At 39.3% G+C, this 19,324-nt stretch overlaps 1 protein-coding gene across 6 annotated transcripts in view; it reads right to left on the bottom strand.

The window, feature by feature from the left end:
* The window catches only part of PDE5A (phosphodiesterase 5A), a 121,077-nt gene that overhangs the window by 80,341 nt on the left and 21,412 nt on the right, over positions 1 to 19,324 (bottom strand). For all 6 annotated transcript variants that reach the window (XM_042467871.1, XM_042467870.1, XM_042467872.1 and 3 more), the window contains exons 2-3: positions 15,414 to 16,002; positions 11,915 to 12,004 (exon numbers count right to left, since the gene is read on the bottom strand). In XM_042467871.1, the coding sequence (XP_042323805.1) occupies positions 11,915 to 12,004; positions 15,414 to 16,002 (679 nt within the window). The remainder of the gene's footprint in view (positions 1 to 11,914; positions 12,005 to 15,413; positions 16,003 to 19,324) is intronic.

Raw genomic sequence — 19,324 nt, 5'->3', positions numbered from 1 at the left:
AAGCAGCAACTCCATTCATTGTACCAAAAGGGCTGCCATCCCTTTTTTTCCCCCCTGATGGACTTTTTGTAGGCTTTACCAGCTTCACAAGAGTTAGAAATCCAAACAGGCAAGTCTAGGCCGAGACATTTTTTTCTGCCTGAAGTAAAGATCAATGCTCTTCTCTGCTGCCACATGAAACTACAGTTCCCAGAATTCCATAGCATTGAGCCATGGCAGTTAAAGTGGTATCAAACTGGATTATTTCTGCAATGTGGATGCAGCAGGAGAGTAAATCTACTAATAGGAACTTTTGTAAGTTTCATTGCTTCAGTAGGACTATTCTAGCTGGGACTGACAATTCAATTTAGATGCTTTTTTAAAACTGAAGAATCCTAGCTAGTTCTTTGTCACACTCTTTTTGTCCATTTCTTGGCAAAAGTCAGCTAATCAAGACAAACAAGGGTGTTCCCCTGCCACGACAGTGTAAAACTGGTCCCTTGTTTTAGAATTGTAAAACTAAATCAGGTCTTGAGATGCAATATGTTAACTCAAGAAAATAAGTAAACTTCCTAATTTTCCACTGTGCTCTGACAAGAGTCTGCAAGTGCACAGCTGACATGCAGGTGTTGGCTCACATCACTGAACTTTATATTTTTATTAGCTCTGAACCACAAAAAGCTGAACCCATTTCAATGGTCTCACAGCATCTCTGAAGAATCCAAAAGGTGAACACTTTCACCCTATGTAAACAGCTTCCTGCCATGAAAGGGAAGCTTGTGGTTCTTAAAGAGCTATGAGGAAACAGTAAAAAAGGAGGAAAGGGGGGGGGGAGCTATGTTAATATAGTCTAAAAAGACCATTCAGCTGCTACTTATTAGCCCTGCAGGTTTCTGTTTTATTGTGAAAGCATGCAAACCATATGCAGACTCATATAGTCTTCAGATTCATGTGTAGACCTCTTATGTGGATTGAATGGAAAAAATGGAATGAAACACACTCTGAGAAGCCTCTTGTGTGATAAGCTTCAGCATTATTTAGCTTAAAGACATGTTAACATCACTAATAGGCTGCACAATGACAGGAAAATATTTCCAATAATCAGGGCACCCAGACTCTGAACTCATTTAAGCTGGTAAAACTCCAAGTAAACTTTATTTGCCTTGTGGCAACTATAAGCCACATTAGCGGCAAGTCTCAAAACCAGGTAATTAGGAAATGACACACACAACTCTAGAGGCTGTTTCTCCAAGCCTCACAAAGATGGAGCTGGGAAAGGAGAGAGGGTAGGGTGTATATGGATTATATAATGAAAAGTTTGGATGACTCCATGTATGTCAACAGAATGTTGGCATCTGTATATTAAAGCAGGATCTAAGGAATAGTATAAATATTTTTACTTTTTATTGAAAGCAGATTTAAACTCCAAACGTCCAAGGTTGTATTGCAGCCAGCCCTTACTGCTTCACACTCATACACATGCCAACATAGTCCAGTGTTATCATGATATGACTAGAATAAGCTACTTTCAAAACCTCTCCACCTGGCCAGTCAGCTTCTGTGCTGCCCTTATCTTTGATTAATGATCAGAGATAAAGATTTCTCTTTATCTCATTCAATGCTGCAGTGAGGCACAAAAGCAGCTGAATTTCAGCCACAGCAATGAGGGAGGGATGAGAACATTGCCCCCCATAAGAATTCACCCCCTGATGAAATTTGCCTTCCATCCCCAAATATCTAGCATTGCAGAGTGAGGGGCTGTGCACACCAGCCATAAAGGCCAGCCTGGGGGCTGAGTCGAGGCGTGACGTCCACATGACGCATTCCCTGACTCCGCCCCCAGGGTGGCGTGAGTCCACATGGCACACGTCCTCACGACACTCTGCTGGTGCTGCAGCCACATGACGCAGCGCCGAAGAAGTGCCTTAAAGCTACAGCACCGCAGCTATTGTGCCCTTCCTGGGCACCAAAAGGAACCGCTTTTTGCAGCTCTTTTTGGCACCCTGGAAAGGCCAGATCGGGGCCACAGCATGTGGTTGCTGCAGCCCTGATCCAGTGCAGCTGGAGGAGGTCTGCATAGCCTCTGAGTTACTGAAAATCATTCATTCCTAGATCACTTACATATGCTGTGGTAGCTTTGATTGTCCATTCCCTTGGTAACTTCCTTTCACTTTTCTATTTCAGATAGCTCTGTATGCTGGGTCTTAGGACCCTATTGCATGGGGTTAAAACAGTGGTTTACCTTTCCGAAATTCAGTGCTAATTCAGGAGGCAGCTGGTTCCTATCACACATAAATCACTGCCGAATCACCATCCGGGTCCATTTTTTAGAAGTCAGAAGCTTCTGTTTTCATAAAGGGGCCACAGAAGTAGCTTAGACGATCTGGGCTACATCCGGGAGGGACCTGAGTGACGATTCAGTGGCAATTTATATGTGATAGGAACCGAACTGCCTCCTGAATTAGCACTGAATTTTGGAAAGGTGAGCTGCTCTTTTAACCCCATGTGGTAGGGTCCTTAGAGTGAGTCTGTCTTGTATGTGTGTTCTTTCATATTCTTCCCTAATAAAAGTGAGTTAGTTCACTCTTCATTGGTGAGTACTTGTATAGTTTGTGCTTTCGATCTCTCTCACAAGACAAGCCAGATTCAACCAACTTATTAAGGATACTAATGTGGAGGCTCTCCAAGCCTGTACAACTTTGTGGGAAACATTAGCTGTTGCTTTTTTATCCCCACTGAAAGCAAGTCCCAGAAAAAGGTTCATTTGCTTAAAAACAAAGGAACATTTTTGTTCTCACAGTATCTGACACAGTTTCATGCTTGCTAATTATTTTTTTGCTGAAAATAGACAAGTTGACTTTTGGCCTTAAAAATGACATTGTTCTTCCTGGTTCCTCACAGGCTTTTCTCCACAGGCCATAGACATTTCATTAGCACTTAACTGCACTCAAAGTTTTATTTTATCTGGATACTTCATCCTGCATTCTTCTACATTCAGATTTCAAATTTAATTCTATGAAAGCTACTTAAAACCCCCAAGGAACCTTGTGCCATCAATTTTTTCATTGTTATTTCTGTGCTTGACTCTCTCTTTTTTCTCTTTCTCACACTCACACACACTCACACACACATTCTGTGAAATGATTTTAAGAGTCAATAAAGACAGTCAAACAGATCTGCTAAAATGAAAAAGACTTAAAAGAAGCAGAAATGCATGAAAAACCACCACCACCACCACCAACAACAACAACCAACCTGACTAATGTTCAGCTGTGGACTGCATTATATGTCAGATTAATCTGTCTATTCTTCCTCTATGGATCTTACTTCCCCCATTTCCACAAAATGAATCAATTCAGTTCAGTTGGGTACTTACCACTGAAGGAACACCCTTTATTCCTTCCACTATCAGGCCATCTTATGATATAACAATATTGCAAATCCGTTAAGAGGTCTCTGTTGCTTTCAGTACAACAGTGTGAGGAACGTATGAGGTTTTGTTCAAACTTGTAACTGACAGCAGAATTTGGGAAAGTAACTTTTTAGGAGCATAGCTGTTGTCAATTGTATGCTTTGGAGACCACATTGCATCATCTGGGATCATTTTCCTATCTTCTAATTTGTTTCCATACACAGTTCAGAGCAAGATAACAGAAGAATTAGCTCCCTCTCTATTAGGGACAAGGACCCTTTGGCTCTCCAGCTGTCCTAGTGTGCAATTCCCACAATCCATCACCATTCTTTGCTGTATAGCTGGATACTATTGTCTGTGATGACATCTGTAGATCAAAACATCTGGGAGTTCAAACATTTGTCTGTAATTTATGATGAATATAATGAGATAATACTCCACTAAACATTTGTAGCTCCTCCAGTGCAATTCTATAGTCTGGCAGATGTTGACCACAGAGTTGCACTGGAGGACCTAGTGATTCCTAGAGAGGTGTTCTCTCAGGTCAAAACATATTTTTTGTTATTTGTGTTTTTTCCACATTCACGGAAGTCCAGTGTCCCTAACCCCAGAAAATGTGGAGGGAAGAGTATACTTCGTTATTTTTTGTTTTAAAGTTCTATGAGGGCAAAATGCAGGCTGCATATGGCATCTCAATTATGTGTTTGTGGCCCCTGGCACATCCAAAATTCTCAGATCAATCTTTTTCTGGTCAAAAGAAGGGGATGACTTGCTCTAAGGTTGCAAGGCCTTTCTTTACTCTTTAACATCAAGGTAATATTCAGGAATTGGCCACTTTGGAATATTTTGTTTTGTTTTTTGTTCATTCATATGTTTCTTTAAGAGTCCCAAAGCATAAAAGTGAACCCTTGACCTGTCATATTTGCCCGTTTTTGTTCTTGTCTTGAAAAAGCAAATATAAATATGTGTATATTTAAAGTAGGTAGAATACTTAATTTATTTTAATGTACTTTTATAATGATTGATATATGTATAATGTATCCAGGTGGAATTCAATAATCACAGCTGCAATTTAAACATATATCACAATTAAAATTGAATGCAGTGAATGCCTCATTCTCACTGGCACATTTGGCATGGGTAGATCAGGGTCAGATTCACTAAGCCAGCACCAAATCTTTCTGGAAAGAAGTTTATACTACCTTTACCCCGATCAAAGCTCCCAGTGCAATTTGCCCCACTGACGTTCACATTTGCAAAAGTAGCACTTTAAAATGGAGTGTCCTTGCTGTCAATCAAATGCTTTCCACATTCACTTCCACTGTCATCAATGGTGACATGTCATGAAGCCATTCGCCAATGGCATGGGTGCTTCCCCCCTCCTTTTTTAAAAAAAGTATAGCGGCAATGTTCACATATTCTGTCAACTTGTCAAATTTAAAAACCTCCAGGTGTGTGCATGCATGTGTTGTGTGCCTTTGAGTCATTTCAGATTATGGCAACCTTACAGCCACCCTATCCTGGGGTTTTCTTGGCAAGATTGGTTCCGAGGAGATTTGCCATTGCCTTTCCCTCAGGCTGAGAGAGTGTGACTCCCAATCCTCTTCTCTTCCCGCCTCTTTGGATCCTCTTGCCTTCCCTCCTCTTTTCACCCCAATGCCATCTCCGATCAGATATATGTAGCACAATATGCATGTACAATATGTGTACATATAACACACATATGTAGCACAAGCATTCACATATTCTATCATTTTACCAAATTTGAAAAGGAAACTGTAGCACAAGCATACGCCTATTCTGTCACACGCACACTTTTTTAAAAAAAAATGCCACTTGCAAAGCGACCTGTGTCAGAGGAGAGGCATGTTCCACCCACTGCCCACCCTTTATCCTTTCCTCTGAACTTGACCCAATCATGACTGGGGACAAGTTCACATTTGCCAGCACCCGCTTTGAGGGGGATTTGCCCCAGATCAGGTGTGCAAAACCCCGATCCGGGTGTGTACAAACAGGCGTCAGTGGGAATCTCCCACTTTTAAACCAGGTTGAAATCTGAAATATAATGCAGTGTGATTGACTCCTAAGTTGTGTAGCCCTTCCTGAAATCTACTTCTTAACACAGATGTGATGTATGTTGCATATCAGAGGACTGTAATTACTAATTTTCCTAAAAATTCCCTTTCAGTGAAATGTGGAGGAAGGAACACTTCCTGCCATGATCTTTGCCAGGTACTACATTGTGGATATATTTAAGAATCCCTGCTCAGTGTGATTGGCACACCAAGCACTAGTAAATTTAAGAGGGGCACAGTGTCCTTTGTAATGGGTGAGACCCTTTTCTCACTCAATGAAAACTATTTTGTCATGTTTGAACAGCAATTCTTTCTGAATTGCTTCCTGAGCAACTTAATATTTACTCTACTTTTCCTTATTTGTGGTTTAAAGTAAACCCAGCACACTTCCTAGTTCAGATTCAAGTTTCAAGCTACCCACTTCCAGAAGATATAGTATTTGTTCCATTTAAAGTCTAGGAGATATATTTCCCAGAACATGTGTTTAGCATGAAATCTGCATTTTTGACTACACAGGATCAGATAACTAACTGACTTCTCTTGAGTGTTCTTCTCGTGACTTTCATCCTCATAGAACAGAGATGTTATCTAATAATGAAAGGATGTCATATGCCTTCCCCTTTTTGGAAAGAAAGGATGTGCTTCTATTTTTAAGTTAGTTTCTGTTGATTCTTGAACAAAGAGAAGTTATGCTGACAGCCATTCCACACACATAGATCTTTTAATAATAAATGCAATATTGGCTTCACAGTTGTTGTATAAAAACTGCTGCTTCTCTTCAAATCAATTATTTTATTATTTTATTTTCTTAGCACTGAAAAATTATTCAAAGGAAGCCCAAAAGCTCCAGTTAGTTCAGAATGCAGCTTCTAATATGAGATAAATGTAGTTAATTTAAACTAAAATATATCTATTAAAATCAAACTATATATTGAATTTGCAGCTAAGAAATCTAACTCATTTCAGTGAATCTACTCTAACTGTGATTATCACTGAATTTAACTCCAAACAAACAAACAAGCTTCATTTAGATTGTAAGCCTGAGGGCAGGGAACCGTCTAATTAAAAAGATTGTATGTACAGCGCTGTGTACATTTACAGTGCTTTATAAATAAAGGTTAATAATAATAATAATAATTTATATAACATTTCATACCACCTAAGCAGTGTCTAAGCGGTTTACAACTGTAAGCTAATTTGCCCCCAACAATCTGGGTACTCATTTTAGCGACCTCGGAAAGATGCAAGCCTGAGTTGAGCTTGAGCCGTTTTTCTGGTCTTGAACTTGCAACCTTGTGGTTTTGAGTGAGTGGCTGCAGTACAGGCATTTAACCACTGCACCGCCAGGGCTCCAGGGAGTGGGATCACATCACACTTTTTTCATACAACTTCACTGTCTTTTCTTATTTGCTCCTGGAATCAGTTCAAAACTGCTGGCACTCACTTTTAAAGGACTACAAGGCTAAGAAACCAAGTATCTGTGGGATATCATCCTATATCTAGCCTCCTGTATGTTCAGCAATACAGCAGTGGCGATCCCGTACCGGGTGTTGCCCAGTGTGGAGGTGCGGGGCTTCCAAAAAGTGGGATTTCTGGGTACGGAGGGGGATATGGGTGCGGTTGCATAGGCCTGAGGTGTAGCCACATGGCTGGAGGCACACCCATGTGGCCAGAAACAGAGCCAGCACAGCTGGAAATGACATCTGTGTGGACCAAAAGAACAGAGTGGCCAGAGGGGCATCCACATAGCCAGAAATGGTGCCTATGTGAGACAAAAGGGCATCTGTGCAACTGGAGAGGCACCACACAGCCAGAAACAGTGCTCTCACAACCAGAACAGGAGCCGCACAGGCCCAAAAAGCACTCAAGCAGCCCTTGAGGAGCACTGGTGTAGTCCTGGGCAACACCTGTGGGAGGGGGGCAACAGGTTGTCACCCATTTCTGTGGTGTAACCCCTTTCTATGGTGTCACCCGGTATGGTCCACACCACTGTGGAATTGCCTCTCTGATACTCCAGTACAGTGGGCCCTTCTCTTCCATTCCAGACCCCTCCGTGTAAGAAAAAAGTGCATAATCTCAAGCCCTATAAGAAGCATTGGGGCTTGTGCCTGCGGTGTGCCATGGGCGCACATCCCATTACTCTTTCAGGGGTGTGGGAGGCTTTTTTCCGGCGCAGCTTCCAGCGTATGCGTAGTACTTAAGTTTGCGTAATACTTAAGGCTCCCAGCATATGCACAGTTTCCAGCATATGGCACAGGTGCACAGTATCATTTCAGTGCCAGTGGAATGTCCTTTCCAGGCATCATTTCAATTCTAGATAACTAATTGTTAATACCAATCTAAAAAGATTGGTCTGGGAATTTTGTATTTTCTAAAGCTTTGCTGGACTAAAGAATGTCAAACTGTGAAAGTTATGAAGGTCTAACTTAGGACTGAAACAGACGAACAAAATAAGTCTGCTTCTGGGTACGCCACATGCTCCAATGCTGCCCTGAAGCCAGGCAGCCACCCAGATGTTTAGATACCACACACCACCGGAGCATCTTGAAGCTGCTCCGGGGCTGTGGTGGGGCTGGGAAAGCCAGCTCTTTCCCAGCCCAAATAGGAGTGGATATTCAAAGTGGATTGGGGCTGTGGCATAGTTTGCGGTGGCCCCAATCCATCTTTAGTAGGGCTGGCTTCAAGCTGCCCCTTCTTGCCAGTCTGTTCTTCACCGTTATTGTTGTTGTATACCTTCAAGTTGTTTCTGACCCTAAGGCAAACCTATCATCAGGTTTTCTTGGCAAGATTTGTTTGAGGAGGTTTGCTATTGCCTTCCCCTGAGACTGAAAGCATGTGACTTGCCCAAGGTCACCCAGTGGGGTTCATGGCCAGGCAAGGAATCAAACCCTAGTCTCCAGAATCATAGTCCAACACTCAAACCACTATGCCACACCATCTCTATTAATTGCTCAATTTAGCTTAATTACTTAGGAACAAACACAAGAAAACCATTCTGCCATATTTTGCATTGTATAGTTCAGTCAATATTATGGTAAAGATGTAATTATTCATTAAGTTTCTTCCTGAAGGTACCAATGAATAATTTCAGCAATTTTATTCTTCATGGCAGTGCACCTGCACAATCTTCTACAAACTGAAAGGGAAAGAAGGTTTTCCAAAAGAGAAATTGTGGCATATGGATGATTTTGAGGTTTGGGAGAGAAGGATGCCATAAATATTGGAATCATCTTCCTATTTCCCACATTTTTCTTTTTAAAGGTCATGCTTGTGTTCTGTTCCTGCCATTTTGGCTCAAAGACAAAGGAACAAACAGCATTTGAATTCCCTTTACATGGCAAGGTTATGGCCTCTACCACGTAATGTGTCAAATTGTTCGCAGACATCAGTGCAGAGGACATGGACTAGATCCTACCCAGAATATTCACAGATGGCTGTGCAAACTTAAGTATTGCTTGTGGGAGTAATGTAGGATGGCTAAAATGTCCTTGCAACATGATTTCAGCAACCATGTAGAAAGGCCTTCAGTTTCTGGATTGCTGTTGGCGTCATTCAGAAATGTCGCATAATTTCTTTATTCTGCTAAATAGATCTATGCAGATGTATGTAAATAGAGCTAGGAAACACCTATGCCTGTTTCCTAGGTGCTGTTCATATTTCAACCAGAAAACCAGAGAATTTTTATGTTGTTTATAGCTTTTTAAACAAAATATAGGAAAAGCAGCTAAAAGAAGATGGTAATTCAAGGAATTTATTCAGTGGACCAAGGCTCATTCCAGAAATGTGTCAGTGAAGCATTATGGCGAGAATGAGTAAAAACGTCTGGTAAGAAACTCAAAAAGAGGAAAAACACCCAGCTTTCCCTGAGAAACATTCCAAAACGCAATCCTTTCCACTTAAAATGCAGAGAAGTCGATATAGCACACTATTCCCTATGCTCCCCATTCTTCCTAACCTTTGCCAGTTCGTTCATTTATCGAATTATTTTACATTCTCAGACAGAAAAAGAACCATCTTTGCTTCAGCCAGGAATCTGCCTGTGTTTACAAAGTTAAGCTATCTAAGCTCATCCTATTTCATTTCAGAAACTGCAAATAATTATCCAAGCAAAACTAATATCTTTGAAATAGCTTGATCTGGGGGGATGTGGCATTTTATTTCTACTTTCATCAAAGATGGCAGACTAGATGATAGTTACAGGCCAAGCCTCGTTAATGTTAGTGGGAAATGTAGACTTGCAAGCCAAAGGCCTGACACAATCATTTTTTCTTCCAGCCTGCTTGTCTAAAGAAAGCCCGTCCTGAGTAAAACATGGGCCTCATGCACCAGACTTCCGACGCCAGGCATCACCATATGCAATGGTCTGCTCCATTGACACAGGGCCAGCTTTAGCGCCTGCCAAGCACAAACAAAGGGGGGAGGACGGCACTTCTAATGGCAATGGAGAAGATATGTTATGAAAAAAAGTAAGAAAGAAGAGTAGCTCATGCATTTCAAGATACAATGTAATTTCAGAATTATACTTAAACATTTAGGCTAAGCTCTTGAGGTAACCTACTCCAGACTGCCTTGGTATTATTTCCAGAACCTGGAGAAGTTACTTTTTCAGACTACAGCTCCCAGAATCTGCCAGCCATAATAGCTGTTGGCATTGCAATCTAGAGATTTTGGGACTCTCCCCCCCCTCCACAAAAAAAGATCATAGAATCATAATCAGAAGGATCCCAAGAGATAGCTAGTCCAACTCCACATCATACAAGAATGCACAACTAAAGCAGTTCCAAGAGATGGCCAGCTAACCTCCATTTAAAGAAGGAGAATTCACCACCCCCTGAGGAAGTCTATTATTCTCTTGATTGTTATCCATTCTATTACAGTCCTTCTTCCTAATGTTTAGATGGAATCTCTTTTATTGTAATTTGAAACCACTGCTTCATGTTCTAGTCTCTGGAACAACTGAAAACAAGCTTGTTCCATCTTCTAAATGATATCCTTTGAAGTATTTAACATAGCTATCATACTGCCTCTTGGCATTAGTTTTTTCAAGTTTTGTTTTCTCTGCAATGTTAGAATTATCCCTCTGTGTTTTATACTGCTGGATAGTAGAGAACAACGGGTAGTACCTCTTGATCTTGATACGTGGTGCAGAAAGATTACAGCTTAAGTTATTAAATATTCAGGTCGCATTATTGTTGTTGTTGTTGAACCAGAATCAGTCATGAACAGACCAAAAGGTAGCCAGATTTACAGAAAATATCCAGTTACTCTGGATGATGAAATCCAAGGCAAACTGAAGAATTTACAAAAGCTGGGTTAATGGACAGCAAAATTGAGATGAAATATAATTTAACAGCTAAACATACAAATTGGAAACCTACCCTTATGCTGAAAGATGACTAATGACACAGTTTTATGCACTTTTATCAGAAGTTAATTCCACTGAATTAAATAAGCTTGGACATGATTTTAACTTAAGTCTAGGCATTTAAAAATACTTTTAAAATATCTTTAATGTCTTGAAATTATTTAAAATTGTAAATTCAGTTACAATCTATATTGGCTTTAGATTTAGACTAATGGTTAGTTGGTAGTGATTTTATGCTTTTTATTGTTGAAATGTTTTATTGTTGCTGTGTGCCTTCAAGTTGTTTCTGACTTATGGTGACCCTAAAATGAACCTATTACAGGGATTTCAATTACTGTTGTATAAATGTGTGCATATGTCTGTACACACATGCACACATATTTAATAACAATCAAAAATCAGTAAGAGTTTACTTGAAAATAATAAATTTAAATATACAGTACAAATGAAAAAGTAGCTTATATTAATCTCCGGTATTTTGTGGGGAGTTTTTCTTAATTTGAAAGGGTCTTCTAAAATCTATTAAATCTCTGGGTTTTTTTATTATATCAATTTTTAAAAATAATGCTATATAATTTTCTTATATAGCTCATTCTGCTCTACTTTTCTTTAGACTATAAACCGGGTTGTATATGAGGTTCATTTCATCTGAAGTCTTATTTAGGAATATATTTTCTACGAATGTAAAATTTGTTTATAATACAATTCTAGTTGAACTAAAAAGGAAGAATGAATGAAACAAAATAAAAGTTGGATACTTTGCAAAAATAAAGAAGAAAACCCAAAATGCAGACACACAGACACTGCCAAAAATGGTTAATGCTAATTTGAAAATGACTACACTGAAGGAGGAAAAAAAAACCCTTGGCTGCATTTCAATTCTGCATAGTTTATGGAGGAGGTCAAAACTGTACTCTATGGAACATATGCAGACAGTCTTTCTTTTATAAAAAGAAAAGCCAAAAGAAAGAACAAACAATGTTGTACTTTGGGACAGAGCCTGAAAGCTGAAAACAGTTTTAAGGAATTAACAAAGCAGGAAATGCTGTAACAGAGAAAGAGACTGATACTCCACCACTTTACCTCTTCTCTGTGATTCTTAATTGGCATACAAAGGATGCTCTGTGTCTTGTAGCCTGTTATTTGGTCCACTTCTGCATTGAATCGAGGATCCTGTCAAAAGCAGAAAATATACAACTGTGTACATATTATAGACATTTTCTCAAAAACTCTGTGTATTTCTGCTCCCAACCTTTGGTTCTCCAAATGTTCTGAACTTTGATTCCCACAAGCCCAAAAAAGAATGGCTAATGATCAGATCCTTGGACCTGAAGTCCCAAACATTTGAAGGATCAGTGATTGAGAACTACTAACTAATTGTTCCTCTTACTAATAAAACTTCCTTTATGAGAAAATATTCCTGTAATAATTATTTAAGGAATGTCTAACCACATTTTAGGACATGGGCCTTGACTGCATGGGCCAGAATACACCAGAATGAATGAAACCTGGACCCACCTCAATGTCCTCCCATTACATTCTAATTCTAACACAAGGTGGCTGTTTACAACACTTCCCATTGTGCTGCTTGGCACAGCCTCCACTGTGACACATCACTTGCTCTGAGGTCAAAACTAGGTGCCCAATGCTGATCGCATGGCTGTATACCTCCAGTATACCTCAGTTTTAAAGTTTGGACAATTCTTTGTACCTCAGAGTGAGAGACTTGACACAAAGTGGCCACACTGGCGAGTACAGTGGGGCATGTTGTGAATAACCAATAGGTGTCACAATGGAGGGCTCTGTATCTTTGGGAAGATCCAAAGCAAAAGGTCAGTAATTTTACTCTGTAGTAAGTGTGGGGAGTATACCTCAGGTGTGGTGTTGAATGGGCCAGACTGTTTGCAACAAAACCATGGTTTGAGCTGTGCATTGTACAGACTCCTGGCAAAGAGAACGGGAGAAGGATGCTTTATTTGGCCAGTGCAGACAAGGCCAAACTCTTCCTAAAGCATCAAACAATTTATTTAAAACAAAATACATTGCAAAAAGAGCTAAACAAAAATGGAAAATGAAAAGGCCAATATAAAATTTGAAACCACAAATTTCTCATTTTACCCTTTAAACTGTTTTTGTTTTCTTTGTTTTTAATGACTTTTTTTCTAAGTAATAAAGATTATATATATAAAGAAACCAAAAAAGGGGGGAGGGAAAGGTCATTATGGAAATTTCAAAACACCTCAATAAGAGACTTGGCAAAGTTGCTGAGAATGAAATGCCTTGAGTTTCATTACCAAAAGTTCTTTTTGGCACTTTTTCCTAACATTTATATTTCACAAAGTAATGGCTGAAATAAATCCTTTATGAAATAAATCCTATCACATATATACAGATAAGGTTCTCCAAACCAGTGATATACTACCCACCCTCCCCTATGAATACTCATGACCATATGTTCATTTCCCAAAGCACAACTATTTTTGGGAGATTATCTGTTCTTGAGAATAAGGGTAAAGTTTACTAAACACAGTACTGTTGTGCTAAAAAGATCAGCTCCACCCATTTCAGGGGGGGAAATGCCAAAATCTTCCACTGTTACACAGCACGGACTCAACTATATACATATTGTGCATAACTCATGTCATATTATATATGTTAAAAGCAGTATTCATGTTAAACAGCACAAAAAATGACATAGAAAAAATGTTTAGCCACCTCACCTTAAAAGCCTGATGAAGGTGTTAACATTAAAAATATTCCCAGACGCTATATCTCTGTCTGGGGTATTATGTGTCATGTATGAAGAACCATGATTAAACTTGTATTAGCAAGTGAATAATAATAATAATAATAATAATAATAATACCAAAACTAACATACAATACTGTTGTCTTACTGGCCCTTTCTACTGAGTTCACAGTACAAGCAGTTTCCACATTTATAGGGATGGACATTAAGAATCACTGCTCTTTGCTTCTCAGGTACTGAGAGCAAAGTTGAGATGATGCACTAAATCAAAAGTTCTCTAACTAAGATTTGCAGATTTCTAGTGGTCAAATGAGCTCAAACCAGTGATCAGTAGAAAGGTTGCAGATCAGTCCAGAATATCTGTACTTGACCTTGGACTTCTTCTTTTTTCTGAGGAGCAATATTGAAGACACTGGATTAGGATGGATTATCAAAGAGACTAATAAGGCCTTGGTACCATGATGGTCTGCCAAGTCAATTAAAACTACTAGTTAAAGGCACCATTTTCAGTAGGGCTTGAGGGCTTTTGTCCTAAATCAAGACTCCACAGGTTTTGGCCAAAGTTTGGAATACTATGGAACTGCTTTTGCCAGAATCCTCCAGCCAACAGGACTCCTCTGGAAGATATAGTACCCCCCCCCCCAATAAAAAGCAACTTTCCCAAACTGTAGTTCAGGAACTGCATGTGTTTTTGCTCTTCCATATAACCAGAAGACTGATCACGATTCTCTATATAAAGTATCACTTTTACACAGTTTTTCTAAACTAAAAAAAAAGGACTTTCAATGTCATAAGTACATAAATTCTTCTTTTTCCTGGGTTATGGAACAATAAAACAGAGGCCAAATCTTCAACCCATTAGTGTTGTATCCACACTACAGAAATAATCCAGTTTGATACCCCTTTAACTACCATGTTTCATAGAATCATAGAATCATAGAGTAGGAAGAGACCACTAGGGCCATCCAGTCCAACCCCCTGCCATGCAGGAAATCCAAATCAAAGCATCCCTGACAGATGGCCCTCCAGCCTTCAATGCTATGGAATGCTGGAAATTATATTTGTTGTACCATCAGAGCAGACTTCTGGTGACACAAAAAACTATAATTCCCAGAATTCCATAGCACAGAATCCCAAAACATTTCTGGTGGCCAATGAGCAAAAGAAGAGATGCAAAGTCGTGTCAAACCTCTGCAATGTGGATGCAGCCTAGGTAACATTTTCCTTTCTTTATACTCTCTAAGCCAATTCGATATTTTGGTATGAAGTATTTGATCTGCCTCATTGCCTAACACTAACAACTTTGTACTACTGAGCACTCTTACCTCAGTGCCTGACAGAAGACAGCTAGAAACATCTATCCAAAAGAACTTGGAGCAAAATGAGCAACAAACTGCTAGTTGCATTCAGTGGCCACTTTATGCAGTGTAACCATCTATGCCATGTAAGTTATGTATGTCCCATCACTATCCTATAGTTGTAGTACCAGGTATTTTATCTGGGGCAGGGGGATAAAATCACTAAAGTTTCTAGTGATCACAACACAATGACAGATTCCCTATGTTGCATATATAAGGAACCAGGTTCAATCTGTAGTATTTCTGATTGAAAGATTTTAGGTAGCAGAACTGGAAAAGATTAATTGCTTGCCTAATATCCTAGGGAACCACAACTGTCAACTGTAGCTAGGTAGTTGGGCCATGGTTGAGATTTGGTGATTGTCTACCCTGAGAAGGTATTTTTGTTGTTATTCTTGTGATTTATTTTAAACTAGTCCCTCTTGATAAAATGCACACAGACACAAACCAAACACAGAGAGGCATTCTTTGTTTACCTCATAAGCATTCTTGATATTCAAAGGCTGGCCCAAAGCTGCAACGTGGCCTACAATTCCTTTGTTCCATTCTAAACGGATGCAGTTGTTGGAAGCTTCTTCTAAAGTGGAACCTTCAGCAACATCAAACAGTCTGCTGATAAGAAATTTCTCATTGGAACTATCTTCACAGACCAGAAAGAGGGAGTAGCGGTCAGCAGCTATAAGTTCGTGGATGTGCAAGAAAATTTTGTGGCAAAGGGCTGTGACGTCCAAGTGACTAGAAATATCCTTCACCAGTTCTAAGAGTCTTGTGCACTGATCCCCTGCTTCAGTCCTAAGTGTCCGAGACTGGAGAGGCATCTGATCCTTCTTCTCTGAATCTGATAGGAAACTCACTGTTCCAATAGAATCCTTGACAACAATGGGCCTAAGAGGTCTGTCAAATTCAGAAGCAGATATCTTCCTTGTTGGTGGTGTGGGATTAGTGCTCTCTGCCCGTGTTGTCTGGTGACTGGAACAAGAACAAGCTTCACTATGGTTTTTGGTGCCTTCTTTGCATGCTGGAATGGTATGAACTCTCTCAGAAAACCATGCATTGACCATCTCTCTGCAAAAGAAGAGATACATAATCAATATTATAAGTTAACACCCACTCCTCACCATCGGCACCCTTCTTGCATACAGGAACAGCCATGTTTCTCCTTATCATGATGTTCTTCATTTCAAGCCAACACAGAGGCTGATTTGAGCACTAAATATCTTGCATCTCAAAAAAATGATTCCCCCACAAAAGAAACCACAGGGCAAGGTTTTTCATGGCCGATCTTTGACACTCTTTGCATACTCAGCCTTCTTAAGGTTCATGATCCAGAACAACAATAGAGAGAAAGGAATAATAACCAACACATGCCAGATCCTTGTATATTTCATGCTTTATAAGATACACACATACCTAACTAAAATTCTAGCTCTAAAGAATTCAATTTTTCACTAGTTCTTCAATCTGCACAAATTATTTTTAGCATTAATTGCATATACAGATTTATTTTGCACGTACTGTACTTGTTTTGCTTCTGCTTTTTGTAGTGAGGAGCAATTAAATCTTACCCTTTGACCACTGGAATGCTATTCCAATACCCAACAACCTTCTTTCATCTACTGAGAAGACACTAGGCCCAGACTATGGAGTTTATCATATGCAGTAAAATTGGAAGTTTAAATGGGGTTTATCCCATGAAAATCACCCAATTACTATTAATATTTTCACACACAGCAGTCATTATCCTGGGAATAACCAGCAACAAATCATTCACAGGATTGTCCCGTCAATGATTTGTTGCTGTTTATTGCCTGGTTATTCCCTGGTTAATTATGCTTTAATCACTTTTGATTGCAACGTCGTGTGAAAAACTTTATCACAGTTGTGCAATTTTCGCAGGATATTCCCACAATAATGGTACTTTATCCATGACGTTGGGTGAAAATCTTAATCATGAATGCACAATTTTCATGGGATAGCCCGTGTGACAAACTCCAATGACAATACATTAACAATGTGTTATATTTCTAATACATTTTTGGATATCGCAATGGTCCAAACACATCCCTTCACAGACAAATGATCTCAGGTTCCATACTCAGCATATGGAGACAGAAAAAGACTCCCCTCTGATGCACCAGAGAGTCAGTGCCAATCACTGCCCTGAGCTAAACCGGGGTCAGCAAACTGCTTCTTTGTGATTTCTTCTGGTGTTTGGAAAGTAAATCCTGCAGTTATTTAGAACACATGTGGGTCCCAAATCTGTTTTTGTAACTCCCTCCAAGTTCCCAAAATCACTTTTTTGGCAAAAAGAAGAGGAGGAGGAGGAGGAGGTAAAACAGGTACACTGCATTGTATAATATTAAAAAATAACATGTTGAAACCAGAAACTGACTTTCTCAGTATGAATTTCCAGAGGGTTAGGCATGTTAAACACAACATAGTCTTGTGACACCCTAAATACTTTATTGTTGTTGTTGTCGTGTGCCTTCAAGTCGTTTCTGACTTATAGTGACCTTAAGGCAAACCTATCATGGGATTTTCTTGGCAAGATTTCTTCAGAGGTTTGCCACTGCCTTCCTGAAGCTGAGAGCATTTGACTTCCCCAAGGTCATCAAGTGCGTTTTATGGCCAAGTGGAAAATTGAACCCTGGTCTCCAGATTTGCCAGGCTTTAAGTTTCTACAGCACTCTTTGTTTCATTTACTCAGTAGAGAACAACGCTCCTAGGAGAGACCAGGAGTAGGGAAACTCTTTCAGGATCTCCCCCCCCCCCCCAATTCTGAAATTAGATAAATAAATGCATTTCTTAAGTGGGGAAAATAATCCAAATGTGCTTAATCACTAGAGAAAGCGGATTCAGAAGAAGAAAGTGAAATCAGGTATCTTAGGAAAGAGATTTAGTAGAAGCTTTGATGCTGGTCCTAAAAATGAATTCAGAAAATTCACTACCTCAGGTTACAGGAGCCAAGATTTTTCCTGAGGTGCATGTATCCATTGAATATTATTTTGTAAACTAGGCAACACTATTTCAGGTAAAAATGCAGTTTCCATTGTGTTACATTTACCTATGAACTTACTGAAGCTTTGAAAGTTACTTTTTAAAAATAATTCTTCCCTGTTATTTCTTCCCATGCTTAGAAAGCAAATCAATGTAGTTATTTGGGACACTGCTAAAAAAGTAACTAGTTGCACTGCTTTTTGTGTTACCCACTACTTTTTAAACTACTTTTTGTTTGGTTTTTTTTAGGATGAAAAACTTAGGAATGATAAGAGAATGGCATAAACCTGGAAAATTCCTGTCACTCTGCAATGTCCTTTAAAATTTTGGGAAAGTAATTACAATCTACTACTTATTACCTCCCCAAGAAATATCACTTTTCTTCATTTTTTAAAAAAAATGTGACTTTGTTCTAGCCTTATTACCAAAATGTAACTGGTTATTAGCAATTTACATTGCCTGTGACTCATTATTTCCAAGTTCTAATTGAAACTAATGCTGGCATTTGCCATATCCTCAGAACTAATTGCTATTGTAGTATTCAATTTATCTGCTTCTGAAGAAATAGCTCTTGGTAAGTATTACAAGACCCAAAGTTGTACAGAGCTTTATCCTTTACAGATGGTGGAGTAATGGCTGCCAACTTTCCAGATTATCATTAGACATAGGCTTCCATGGAAACTAAAAGAATGAAGAGGCGGGAGAATAGTATTGGCTAATACTAAGACTATCTGAGACTGAGCATTTCTTTCTTTGTGTCAATTTTGGTGATCAAAATTTACAGGGAGGATAACCTTAACCTGAGCTGCTTTATGTCTTGTTCGGGGAACAAGAACACATCCCCTGCTTTTATCACTTCCCACCTCAAAACTGGTTAGGATTTCTTCCTCCCTTAATTCAACTCCCCAGTATGTTCACAAGTTGCAACATGAGAATTGCCCATCCAAAAGAAAAATCTATAAGGAAGCTCCAAATATTTGCAAATAGTCTAAGACACTCAGGCTACCTGGGATACTAGCTAAAGTTATTAGTATTAGTATTAGAATTGGCAAGAAACTACATTTCTTATTTATTTATTTATTTCACAATGAACAACAGCATGCACTCCCAGTACTACCTATTGAATGCACGCTACAAAAAAGGATTGGCACCAATGTAAAACAATGTCCTTCAAATCACATCCCAAAAAAGAAACACCATGGCAACTGCCTGGCATTGAAAGTTACCTAAAGGTCATGAAAAACTAACAGATACTATTTTCTCTAGTTCCTGGCATAGATCATCCATCAAGGTGATCAAAGCTGTTTCCATCCCACAACCACTCTGAAGCCAGACCAAACTGGCTATAGATAATCCATCTTATCCAGAAACCTCACAATAAGATGCAGGA

Source organism: Sceloporus undulatus, chromosome 5 (assembly GCF_019175285.1).
Source record: "Sceloporus undulatus isolate JIND9_A2432 ecotype Alabama chromosome 5, SceUnd_v1.1, whole genome shotgun sequence".
NCBI lineage: Eukaryota > Metazoa > Chordata > Lepidosauria > Squamata > Phrynosomatidae > Sceloporus > Sceloporus undulatus.
This window is presented reverse-complemented; position numbering and strand designations above follow the sequence as displayed.